Genomic DNA, 14,109 nt, shown 5'->3' on the forward strand with positions numbered 1-14,109 from the left:
ATATGTGGACAAATAGCACTCCACCCAGCAATCAAGTATAAGATATAAGATAAGTTGCCTGCCTTTACACGCACATGAACTTTAATGGCATCCCAGTCTTAGCCTTTAGGGTTCAATATTGAGTTGGCCCACCCTTTGCACCTATAACAGCTTCAACTCTTCTGGGAAGGCTGTCCACAAGGTTTAGGAGTGTGTCTATGGGAATGTTTGACCATTCTTCCAGAAGTGCATTTGTCAGGTCAGGCAATGATGTTGGCAGAGAAGGCCTGGCTCGCAGTCTCTACTCTTATTCATCTCAAAGGTGTTCTATCAGGTTGAGGTCAGGACTCAGTTCAGGTTAGTTAAGTTCCTCCACCCCAAACTCGCTCATCCATGTCTTTAGGGATCTTGCTTTGTGCACTGGTGAGCATTCATGTGGAAACAGAAAGGGGCCATCCCCAAACTGTTCCCACAAAGTTGGCAGCATGATATTGTCCAAAATGTATTGGTATGCTCACTATGCTGAGGCCTTTAGAGTTCCCTTCACTGGAACTAAAGGGCTAAGCCCAACCCCACACCATAATCCCCCCAACACCAAATGATTCAGAGGGGTGGCCCAATACTTTTGGCAATATAGTGTGGATGACAGAGTTTGGGGTGGAGGAACTTGACTGGCCTGCACAGAGTCCTGACCTCAACCCAAAACACCTTTGGGATGAATTATAGCGGAGACTGCAAGGTAGGCTATCTCGTCCACATCAGTGCCTGGCCTCACAAATGTGCTTCTGGAAGTATGGTCAAACATTCCCATAGACACACTCCAAAACCTACGGACTAAGACTGGGATGCCATTAAAGTTCATGTGCCCCGGGTTTCCCATATTACGCTAGCTGTTGATCCTCTGGCATGCCTGCTGGGCATACTGGACCCTGAACCGTATCCACCGGGCACGTACCCTATGGTCCAACGCCTGTTATATTTGGCTAGGAAAGTTTTAGCTAGTTATTGGATGAGCCCTACGATCCCCACAGTGACACAGTGGATTACTAGAGTGAATTTGATTCTGTTACAAGAACAATTGGCTTACCGCAATAGAAACGCACTTAGAAAGTTCTATACAGTTTGGCAGGATTGGTTGGATAGTCCGGGCTTAGCCCCGGCACAATTGCTGATGGATAGCATTTTGCAGGTCTAACTCAGGGTGTTCTTCTATGCATCTAGTCTTTGGGAGACTCTCACCTGTTTTTCTTTTCTTACTTACAGCTTTCCCCTCTCCCCCCCCCCCTTTTACCCTCTTTTCCATTTTTCTCTCCTTTTTTTATCTTTCTGTTCTAGGTCATACAACCACTTTTTGCACTATTGTATCATAGAGAGCATACAATACACATTTGTTGTTTACTAATGGGGCTTAGATTATAGTGCCTTGAGATGAGCCCATTGGCCGGAAGATTGAACCCCATGGTCCTGTGCACTTATTTGCTATTGTGCGATTCAAGATGCTATTGGTGGGTTCTACTGTACATATTTATACCCCCCATATATTTATGTACTCTGCTGTGTATTTCCTGTAAAGGAAGGTTGCAGTGTTATCTCTCCTGTGATTACTGTATGGGATGGTAGGAAGGAGATTAGATAATTTTAAACTTACCTTATATCACCTTATATCTTAAAACTTTAAAAACTTGTATAAACACTCCCCCTTTTTTTTTTTTTTTTTTTTTTAATAATAAATAAAGGCACTCGGACTATATTTTTTGGTAAAAAACGGCCGCGGCTTCTTTATTGACTGGTATTCAAAATAACATAAACCATCTTTATAAATATCAATATAAATAACAGACCAACCCAGTCATAAAAAACTCGGGTCGTCATTCACAGAAGATCAAAACAATTGATCACCATCCACCAAACATTATCCACATCAACATCATATATCAAAAAGTACACGTCCCCCTCTAAACTAGAGGTGACCCAAACCAGACAATTTATTGAAGCCGCGACAAACCAGGGGAGGGCGGGAGGGGAAAAAATCCAGATGGAAGGTATGGAGAGATGTGAGCCCCTGAGGGGCGGGAGGCAGCTTAAGTATGCTTCTCCCTGAGGTAACCTCCACCCCATAGGCTGAGGTGAGCGGGCGGAGAAAGGGGCTCATTCGCTCATTCCTTAGAGAGAGAACCTAAACTGCCTAACAACCACCTGTTTTTTTTTTTTAAAAAACCCACTAAACTGCCTGGTAACCCCTTCTGGCGGGAAAACTGGCTGAGGAGAGCTATGGGCCTCATTTATCCCCCCTAACCTGCTTTATTCTAAGTTATTTTTTAACCCCTTCCACCAGCCCATATGAAAGGGGGGCTAATTGTGCCCCCTTTCTAATATTTCCTGTATTGTTTATTTGTTTTCTAATAAACTTTGGATTTAAAAAAAAAAAAAAAAGAAAGTTCATGTGCATGTAAAATCAGGCGTCTCAATACTTTTGGCAATATAGTGTATATAGCATATATCGGCATGTTCTAGCAGTGGTCCAGGGACTCCTGGTTCCGTTCCTTGAACAAAATCAAGTCAGGATTAATGCTGTTCAGCCATTCGCAGGAAGCTTTGTATTTTATTACTGAATACAAGGCTTCCTGTGATTGGTTGAGGTGGAGAATTGGGTGGATGATGTCACAATCTCATTCATCCATAAAATACAAAGCTTCTCATGAATGGCTGAGCAGCATTTAGTCTGACTCAATTTTAGAACAGAACAAGAACCCCAGAGAACTTTTCCACGATTGTTTTATTCTATTACGTGACTGCAAAACTCCGGCTCCTCTGTCCAATGCAGAGAACCAAAAATGCAGATGGATTCCAGTGATTTCATCCACCAACGCTTAGGGGGGATTCACACCTGCGAATGCTTCCACACTCTGATTAGCAGCGAGAATCCCAGTGGGGGCTTCCACAATCAGCTGTGTCCAGGGCCGATCACTCATGTGATGAGAAGAGAGGGTTCCCGACCACCAGCTATACCAGAAGGAGTTAAGTTGGCCACACGCTAGCAGGTTTTTGAATGAACATTCATTCAAAAGTACTTCAAAATGTAATTTGCTTTTAACAGTCAGTGTTAAAATAAATGGATTTTCTCCAATGAAAACGGCATACACTTTTAGAAATTTGTTCAATGGAGAAAAATGTTCCATCTCGCTCCTTCGAATTTTTATTTTTACTGCGGTCAAAAGCAAATATCAATTTGACCCCAATGATGATTGGAAACAAATGAACGAACATTAAGACAAAATTTTGAGCAAAACTAGCATGTGGCCAGCATTAGAGCCAGACCTTTGCGGTCATGTGACTGCATTAACCACTTAAGCCCCGGAGGATTTGGCTGCTAAAAGACCAGGGGGTTTTTTGCGATTTTTTACTGCGTGACTTTAACGGACAATTGCGCGGTCGTGCGACGCTGTACCTAAACGAATTTGACGTCCTTTTTTCCCCACAAACAGAGCTTTCTTTTGGTGGTATTTGATCACCTGTGCGATTATTTGATCACGCGCTATAAACAAAAAAAGAGCGTCAATTTTGCAAAAATAGCAATATTTTTCACATTTTTTTATATGAAATTCCCCAAAAAAAAAAATGTAAAAATCTAAATTTTTTAACATTTTCGGCCAATTTGTTTTATGCTACATATGTTTGGTAAAAAAAAAAAAAAAATCGCAAAAGCGTATTTTGATTGGTTTGTGCAAAAGTTATCGCGTTTACTAACAAAGGGAAAGATTTTTGTCATTTTTGGTGTTTTTTTTTAATGCGTAATGGCGGCGATCTGCGATTTTTTTTCGGTACTGCGACATTGCGGCAGACAGATCGGACCCTTGACTGACATTTTTGACACTTTTGGGGTTTACCAGTGACATTACTGCAGTAATCAGTGCTATACATATGCACTGTTACTGCAAAAATGACACTGGGAGGGAAGGGGTTAACTTTATTGGACAGGGAGGGGTTAAGTGTGTCCTAGGGGCGTGCTTCTAACTGTATTGGTGTAAAAACAAAGATCAACGGCCCTACATAGTAGAACCGTCTGATCTTCATTTTTACACAGGGGAGAATGACAGGCGGCTTGTTTACATAAGCCGCTCCGCCTTTCTCCCTTCACCGGAGCGATCGTAGTGTGACCGGCGGACATCGGGTCCGCCGGTCACACGCACTGACTTGTCAATGAACGAGCCGCGGCAGGCGCGCGCCTCGGCGGGCGTGCGCCCGCCTGCAATTGGCTCTCAAGTCAGTGACAGGCGAGTGACGTATCCATACGTCACTCTGCCTGGCCGGGGCTGACCGCCGCAGTATTTAGTCGTGCGGCGGTCTGCAACCGGTTAAAAAAACACAGGTCTTCTGCAGTCCAGACCTTCATCCCTGGCCCCCAGGGCCACTGATAAGGGGGTACCACCGGTCCTCCTGTAGGGGGTCCAGGGACACAGGAGGGGCACGGACAGCAGTGGGAATCAGATGTGGGCAGGACAGGGATCAGGATCAGTGCGGCAGAGGGAACAATTACAGGAATGATACCCTGTGCAGCTCTCTGCAGCAGCTTAAAGCCAGTTTCTCCCTGGCCGGCTTTTAGATACTACAAGTAGAGCTGAACAGTGCAGTGTTTCTGTAATTTCCCTCCCTGCTGCACCGATTCCCCCTCCTTGTCCTGCCCACATCTGATTCCGCCTGCTGTGTGCCGATAAATATGTAATTTACTGGCCCCTTCCTGTAGTAATGAACACAGTGAGTGATCAGTATCAATCGCTCCTGTGTCCATTGACAACTGAAGCATAGTAAACTGTGTTTACTATGCTTCATTTCATGAATAAACAGGAGCCTTTGTTCATCTTCAGTGCAGCTGGGGTTGCAGAGAAAGAAAATTAAGAGTGTGTCCTCAACTCCTTTCTCTGTCTCAAAGCTGAGATGTCAGGAGTCTGTTTAGACCCCTGATATTTCACCTAAGCCCATCAAACAGCATTTAAAAGAATTAAAAAAAAAATTGTGCTAAATCCTTTTTAAAAAATTGCAAATAGTTATTAAACAAAATTGTAAAAATAAAATAAAAAATGAAGGGCTCATTTACACGGGATTTCTGGTCCATACAGTGTGAATAAGTGATTTGTTTGTGTGGCTGGAGCTGTCTGTTACTCTAGGAGGATGCAGTTGTGGCTGTATGATCACAGCCGCAGGTCCTAATGTGATAAGTGTGCAGGTGTGGGTGAGTGGCCCTAAATGCACACGGTCTGTGTTCAGGGCCGTACTCCTGCATCCACATGAAAATTCGCTATTGTCACACGGATCCTCCTCCTGGCCAATCAGGAAGCGGGTCCAAGACCCGCTTCCTGATTGGCCGAAAGGCGAACGCATGCCATTGGCCGAGGAGGAGGCAGGAGGACTCAAGGAGATGCGGGGGACTGAGGAGAAGCCGCCGCTGCAGGTAAGTCATTCTGCATTGAATGGGGGCACGCTGGTCATTCTGCATTGAATGGGGACACGCTGGTCATTCTGCATTGAATGGGGACACGCTGGTCATTCTGCATTGAAAGGGGGCACGCTGGTCATTCTGCATTGAAAGGGGGCACGCTGGTCATTCTGCATTGAAAGGGGGCAAGCTGGTCATTCTGCATTGAAAGGGGGCACGCTGGTCTCTCTGCATTGAAAGGGGGCACGCTGGTCATTCAAACATGTATTTAGATGCATTTTACTTTAATTACATCAGTATTTTCATAACAAACAATACATGTGCTTAGGGGGTAAGGCTTTCTTTAACTTATCTAGTGGAAGAGACTCGAGTGCTAAAATCCCATGGGTTAGGGGGCGCAAATTACTTGCCTTGCCCCGGGTGCTGACAACCCACGCTACGCCACTGGGGCATCATCTACAGCCATAGACAAGAATGAATACATGCATTATGAAAATCTCCCAAAATGGGGCTTCTTGATCAGTGGGTGAAAGCTCTAAAGTGTAGAAATGGCATGAGAGCTAATATGAAACACAAGTATCTTTTAGGGGATCTTCATGCACTTCGGCGTTCACAAATCAAACAGATATACTCCAGTGAAAAACAATCCCCACCCCCCCCCCTCCACCAAATGATTTAGACCAGTGCACAAAGCAAGGTCCATAAAGACATGGATGAGATTTTGGTGGGGAGGAACTTGACTGGCCTGCACAGAGTCCTGACCTCCACTTTGTGTACACTTAGGCCCCTTTCACAGGGGCTTTCCGATCAGGTCCCTGTCAGTTTTTCGGGCGGACCTGATTGGATGCTCCATGTACCTCTATGGAACAGAGGATGTCAGCGGTGACATGTCCACTGACACCCGCTGCTATCCGATCCGATGTGGTCCGTGAAATCCGGATGGATGGAAACCCTATTTTCCATCCATCTGGAGGATCGGATCGGATGAAAACACAGGTGGTCCGTTTTCATCCGATCTCCCATAGAGGAGAGCGGGGATCTGACAGCTCCGTCTCTGCAAAGTAAGCAGAGACGGAACTGTCATCTGCCTGCTCAGCGGGGATCGGCGGATCGATCCCCGCTGAGCAAAATGGAGTCCACCAGGCGGAAAGCCCGTGTGAAAGGGGCCTAATTGCCTTTACAAGCCCAGATACTACCTTGTGAAAGTAGCAGTGACATCATCGTTATATTGAGCATAGCCTGTGCAGAGAGCAGAGCTGTGGGAGGAGGCGAGCAGATCCCACCCACTACAGGCTGTCTGCAGAAAACTACAGGAGGGGGCGGAGACAAGACCAGTCACCCTGCACAAGGGGAGAGAGCAGCAGTGATCGGTCTTTATTACAGGAATCGCAGTGATTCTGCCCGTGATCCGCTACGCCCACATGTGAACGTAGCCTTAATGTTGGAATCATTGCTTCTTTTTTGCTTTAGTCACAGGGGAAAACAAACAGAAAAAATATAGCCACAGAAAAAAACATTTTTTAATAAAAAACAAACATTGGGGACAGTCAGTGCCATCTTAAGAGCATTAAAGGGCTCCCCGGGCAATGCAGTGCACTGGGGACCTTTCTACACAATCACCCACGAGAATAAAAATGCAATATTTATTGGTACAGCAGTGCCAGGCTAATGACAGCATCCAAGTTCGGCGGCTGGGTCCGGTGAACACACTCACAGACAGAGTCCGACTCCCCCTCCACTGCCCAAGTGTCCTAAAAGCAGCACAGGGCCGACAGGCGCTTGCCACCTGCTAAGATTGGCGGTGGGATGCACACGGGAATCTGGACTAATGCTTGGCTGGTTCACTGGGCAGGTGGGGCCCCCCAGGCAAGTGGGGCCCACAGGCAACTGCCCAGCATGCCCTTTCGGTAAGATGGCCCTGGAGACAGGTGCTCTTTTCACAGGCTACAGTGACATCTTCCTTGCTGTATTATCTGTGGTTCATACAGGAAAGCTCCCATGCCTTCTGTCTTACCAATCACTGACTTCAATTTTCCCTCTCTCCTCTGCAGTTCACATTCAGACGATCCGGGCTCTGATGGTGATTTCCATGCTTCTGGGCTTCATTGGAATAATAATCAGTGTTGTGGGAATGAAATGTACCAAAGTGGGTGACAGTAATCCCATCGCTAAGGACAGAATTGCTGTATCTGGAGGAGCCCTTTTCATTTTGGCAGGTAAAATTAAAAAGTAACATTTCCCTCTGGGTGATCTCTGCACATTGCAGGGACTTTAGCAAACTTTGTAGCAGATTCCTACCCTTTGTTGTTCTAATAAATTTCGTCTTTGGATATTAATGTGATACTAATGTCCCGTTTTTTTTTCCTATGAAAATAACAAACATGTTATACTTACCTGTTCTGTGCAATGGTTTTGCCCCTGGCCCCTCCCTCCTGCTCTGTTGAGTGCCCCCACAGCAAACAGCTTGCTATGGGGGCACCCGGGCCGAGCCGCAGCTCTATGTATCCATTCAGACACGGAGCCGCGGTTCAGCCCCACCCCCTCTCTTTCCTCATTGGCTGAGTTTGATTGACAGCAGCAGGTTGTATCAGCCAATCAGCAGGGAGAGCCTTGGATGGCCGAGGCACTCGTGGACATCGCTGGATCAACATGGGGCTCAAGTAAGTATTCAAGGGGCTGCTGCACTCAGAAGGCTTTTTATGTTCATGCAAAAAATTCATAAGGATAAAAACCTTCCTTTAAAACCACATTGTGGATAGGAGGGCCTGGTTCATTATCAGTTGGTTTCTCTGCAGAAGTGTGACTGATTTTGCCTTCTTTAGATTTAGTAAATAAACCCCCATGAGTCACTTCTGACAAGTTTTCCTGACACCAAGAGTTAAAAAGGTGACAGGGGAGGGAGCTCCAGCACACAGCCTGTGATTGACAGCCTTAGCTCTGTTCCTGGAGGAAGGTGTTTCTCTTCCCTCCAATCATTTCTCAGAGCTCTCCTCACCGAGCTCTGCAGAGTGTAACTTCAGCTCTCTGTCCTTTGTGATAAGCTAAGACAAACTGTATAAATGTTGCACTTTGAATGGATGTAGAAAAGAGAGGGTTGCAGATAAACATGTACAACTTACATAGGAGGATTTGTTTAATCTCTGTGTATCAACCGAGGCCAGTAATTTCACTGGGTATATGGAAGGGTTTACAACCACTTTAGGCTCTGGGGATACACAGTGTCCTGGGAGTGGCCATGGAGTCCCAGGTAAGCCATCTGTATAGAATTTATCTGTTCTCCTGTTTGGTGGGTTTCCTTATTGTATTTTGGCATCCTCCCACAACCACAATACTAATAATTAACTGGCTTCTGGCCAACAGGCTTTAGTGTGAAGCACCTATGGACCACATACCACATCACTGCCATAATTGAAGTCATTATGGTGTAGAGCAGTGGTCTCCAAACTATGACCCAGGGGCCAGATGTGGCCCTTTGCTTGCCTTTATTTGGCTCTTTGGGCACTTTTCTTTCCACTGAGATCAACAATGGGACAATATTCCTTCAAATGACTCCAATGATGGGGCATTATTCTTCCCACTGACACCAATGATGGGGCATTATTTCTCCCACTGACACCAATGATGGGGCTCTATTCCCCCCACTGACACCAATGATGGGGCTCTATTCCCCCCACTGACACCAATGATGGGGCTCTATTCCCCCCACTGACACCAATGATGGGGCACTATTCCCCCCACTGACACCGATGATGGGGTACTATCCCCCCCACTGACACCAATGATGGGGCACTATCCCCCCCCCCACTGACACCAATGATGGGGCACTATCCCCCCCCCCCACTGACACCAATGATGGGGCACTATTCCTCCCCCCGACACCAATGATGGGGCACTATTCCTCCCCCCGACACCAATGATGGGGCACTATTCCTCCCCCCGACACCAATGATGGGGCACTATTCCTCCCCCCGACACCAATGATGGGGCACTATTCCTTCCCCCGACACCAATGATGGGACCCTATTCCTCCCCTGACACCAATGATGGGACCCTATTCCTTCCACTGACACCAATGATGTGGCACTATTCCTCCCACTGACACCAATGATGGGGCACTATTCCTCCCACTGACACCAATGATGGGGCACTATTCCTCCCACTGACACCAATGATGGGGCACTATTCCCCCCACTGACACCAATGATGGGGCACTATTCCCCCCACTGACACCAATGATGGGGCACTATTCCCCCCCACTGACACCAATGATGGGGCACTATTCCCCCCACTGACACCAATGATGGGGCACTATTCCCCCCACTGACACCAATGATGGGGCACTATTGATCTTTTATTGAAAAGAATCAAGCAACATATTTTATACAAAAGTAAAAAACAGAACTATAGTACAATATTCCAACCGAAAACAAAGGAATACACATCCATGTGCAGAATATATACAATATATACATAATCCACTTCCAACATTTTTAGAAAACTATTTACATAAAGCAGCAGAGAGGGCCTAAGAGGCACAACCCATCACCTATGTATGCAGCCATTTATCAAAAACTAAGCATTAAGAAAAAATCTAGGGTGATAAGAGACAGAAAGCCACACCCGGGAAAGAGACTCCTGGCAGTTAGGGAGGCTTGAAACCCCTCCACGCCTTCAACCAAGCCCTCTGACCCCACTTGTCTCTCTCAAGCGCCCGAATCTTCCCCACCTCATGCAGAATGTCACACACCACCACCTGAACAGGAAGGATTTTACGCCGAAGGGTGACCTGACACCGTGCGTTCCATGTGTAATAACGGACTACTAAACTAACTAAAAAAAGTGTATCCAAACAAAAGCCCCCACCAGTATTGAATGCTCAGTACACCCACTCAGCATAACCCAGCCTGGAGAGGAAAGGAACACCGAGGGCCCGCCCCACCTGTTTGTATACCTCTATGTTAAAAGGGCAATGAAGCAGAAAATGGTCCATAGTCTCCTCCTCACCTGTACATTCCTCCCGAGGACAACCACGATCCACCCCACTGCGGAATTTCAAATTGCCCCGAACATAGAGCCTCCCGTGGAAGCACAACCAGGCCAGATCCCTGAATTTAAGGGGGACTCTAGCCAAATTAATCAATCTTAACCCTTCCCTCAAAATTGGGCCTGGGCAATCCCTTAAGGCCAGTGGGTCATGAAAGACTTCGCTCAAGACTCGGCTCATAAGGACTTTCCTCGGAGCGGATCTGAGATCTTCAGCCGACAGTCGCCACTGCCGCAGCAACTTCAGACACGGAGCGACATAGGCTGGAAGCTGACCACGATGACCCCTGAGATTCTTCACTTGGCCACCTTCTTCCCAAAGTCGCAGAAAAGGCCTAAACCAAGATCTAAACATGCCTGCCCATCCAGGAGGCTCCACTGCAAGCATACTACCAATGTTAAACTTGAGAAATAGCAGTGAAAAGAAAAGAACGGGGTTGACCATACCTAAGCCACCCTCCCTCCTGGATAGATAGGTGACATTCCTCTTGATGGGGTTCAGTCTGTTCCCCCACAGCATCTGGAAGAACACACTATAGATCCTAGCATAGAGAGACACTGGCAAGATGCAGACAGGGCTGACATACAAGAAGATCGGTATCAGGTAAGTCTTAATCAGATCAACCCTTTCCCTCAGAGATAACTTCCATCTCTTCCAGCTGACCACTTTAGTATTGGCAACTTCCAGCCTGCCTTCCCAGTTTTTGAGGCCACAATCGCCAGGTCCAAATTCAATGCCTAATATCTTAATTTTTTCCTGGGGCACTGGAAAGGTGTCCGGGAGATCAAACCCCTCACCTTCCTTTCCCATCCAAAAAACTTCACTCTTTACCTGATTGATCTTGGAGCCTGATGCTTCAGAGTACCGTGATGTCAGAGAGACCACCTCCTCCGCTTCATCTGTCCCAGTGACAATCACTGACACATCATCCGCATAGGCAACAACCCTCAAAGGTGGCTCACCCGGGATTCCCACTGGTACCCAACACAACATGCTGCACTCTAGCCTCCTGATGAAGGGGTCGATTGCAAACACATAGAGCAGGGGACTCAGGAAACAACCCTGGCGCACCCCAGAGCCAACCTCAAAGGACTGTCCAACCCAACCATTAACAAGAGGGAAGCTTTCTGCCCCCTTATACAAGACTTTTAACCAATCGACAAAACCACCCGGCAGACCATACTTACTAAAGAGCAACCACAGGTACTCATGATTGACACGATCGAAAGCCTTTGCCTGATCCAATGCCAGTAGATACTTTCCCCAGCCTGCAGCCCTGCACTGCTCCAAGGCCTCCCGGACAGCTAAAACTGCTGTGAAGGTGCTCCTCCCAAGAAGTTCAGCATAAAAAGACCTCACGACCTCCAGGATCCCTGACCTGAACTTTGTCAAGGAACCTGTACTATCCTTAAGGCCAACGACCATCTTAACAGCTACACCCTGTTTGCAGTTCTGGTAAGGGTCAGGCGAGTGGTATTTCCCATAGTCCCTCTCCAGAACCAAAGAGGTATGCCGGTCATATTGACACTTCCTGAGGAGGATTTTCACTTCAGAGATTGCCCCAGGATCTCCTCCTCTCGAGACAAGAATATCCAGCTTCCTCCGCAAACGTTGGTAGGTCATGTATCTATTAAACTGTTTTTTATTGGCTAGGCCCCTGAAGAATCCAGCAATCCTCTTTTTGGTCAGCTCCCACCACTCAGCCTTGCTGCTACAAAAGTCCAGGATGGTCACCTGTGCCTGAAAGAATTCCTCAAAGGATTGTCTAACATGTTCTGCCTCAAGGAGAGTCGAATTTAATCTCCAGATGCCTTTGCCCCTCTGAGGGAAGTCTGAAGCATTCAAGACCACAGATAGCATACAGTGATCAGAGAACTCCACTGCCTGCACCACTGGGGGTGAGAAAGCAGAGGCCTCCTTCAAAAAAAACCTATCTATCCTACTCTGACTATTACCTCGATGAAAGGTGAACCCTGTGTCATCCGGAAGGTGCTTAATGTGCACATCCACAAGACCAGCATCCCTAACCATACTATTTAAAAAAACGCTATCATATCCCAGCCTGTCATTGAAGTCCTTCCTGTCCTTGGGCCTAGTCACAGTATTAATGTCACCTCCAAAAACCACTTGCCGGGATGTAAAAAGAAATGGCTTGATCCTTGTAAAAAGGCATTTCCTGTCCCACTTTGTGTGCGGCCCATAAATATTAATTAGGCGCAGGTCCTGCCCTCCCACAAGAATGTCTAAGACCATACATCTCCCAATCTCCACCTCAATAACCCGCCGGACAGTTACCATGCCGGTTTTAAACAACACCGCCACCCCGCCGTAAGGCTCGGCCGCAAGAGACCAGTAAGATGGACCATACCTCCACTCTCTCTTGGCTTTATGAATATCTGCCAAGGAGGTGAGCCTAGTCTCCTGCAAAAATAAAATTTCAGCATCTAATTGGCTGAACAAAAAGAAGGCCATAGAACGAGCTCTTACTGACTTAATGCTGGCGACATTTATTGTCACCACTTTTAACGGAGGGGGAACCGCCATTTGGGTTATTGAGTGGATTGCTTCTTGGCTCCCCTCTGCTGCTCATCACCAGAAGCCTCTCTCTTTCTTGAAGCCTCCTCCAACTCCATTTCAATTTCTGAATTCTGCTCAGAATAATCCCCAGATGAGGAGATATCCCAAGCAGAAGCCCTAGAACGGTTGGAGACGGTCACTGAGGCATCCTGTCCCTGTTCCGTCCTCACCGTCCGTCTCTTCCGCCTCACAACCTTCCTTCTCTCCTCCAGGTACTGCAGGTCAGATTCAGAAATGCTTTCATCTCTTGTTTTCTTCTTCTTTGAAGTCTTCACAGAAGACTTCTTTACAGAGGAAGCCGCAGCAGCACCCTTTTTGGTACCCTCTACCACTCCTGGTGGGTGGGGGGCTTCTTTAAGGTCACACTTAGGAAGGGAAAACTGATCGGGAATAACTGACTCAGGGGGCACAGACTTGGCAGATTCTGACACAAGAGGAGCGGGTACAGTAGGCTGGGGGGACACAGGGACAGACACAGAAGGAATACTTACAGATACAGGAGGGGTGGGCACAGGGACTAGGGAGGGATCCTGAACAAGACCAGGGGAGTCAGTCACCGCAGAGGAAGGTGGTACACCAGGGACCTCATCCTCCATCCTGTCCAGCCTTAAGAGGTCATCTATCACCTCTCTATCCATATTATGCCAGGCTTCAGGACATCGGCTGTAGGGGTGGCCAAGGCGCAGGCACAGGTTGCACCTTATCGCCTGGGTGCAGTCCCTGGCCACATGACCCTGTCCCCGACACACTGAACAGATCAGTGCTGAACAAGAGGATCTAAAATGCCCCTTTTCTCCACAGCGGTGACACAGTTTTGGCTGACCGGGATAAAAAATAGTCATCCTATCCCTCCCTATAAAGGCAGAGGAGGGCAGGTGACGGACAACATTCCCATCCTGAGCCAACCTGACCGTTACCGACCAACCCCCGGTCCAGATGCCACGCTCATCATGAATTTTATCCTGCCTGGTCAAAACATCCCCATAATTTTTCAACCAGACCTCTAAGTCCCGAGCAGGAACACTCTCATTTGTAAGGATAATAGTAATTTTCTTTACTGTTGACTTTTGGGAAA

General features: G+C 47.2%; 1 protein-coding gene across 2 annotated transcripts in view; it reads left to right on the forward strand.

Annotated features, from left to right (window-relative positions):
• The window catches only part of CLDN19 (claudin 19), a 54,455-nt gene that overhangs the window by 25,203 nt on the left and 15,143 nt on the right, over positions 1-14,109 (forward strand). For both annotated transcript variants that reach the window (XM_082273911.1, XM_082273910.1), the window contains exon 2: positions 7,465-7,629. In XM_082273911.1, coding sequence (XP_082130037.1) covers positions 7,465-7,629 — 165 coding nt within the window. The remainder of the gene's footprint in view (positions 1-7,464; positions 7,630-14,109) is intronic.

Source organism: Pelophylax lessonae (genome assembly GCF_965119305.1).
Source record: "Pelophylax lessonae genome assembly, chromosome: 12".
NCBI lineage: Eukaryota > Metazoa > Chordata > Amphibia > Anura > Ranidae > Pelophylax > Pelophylax lessonae.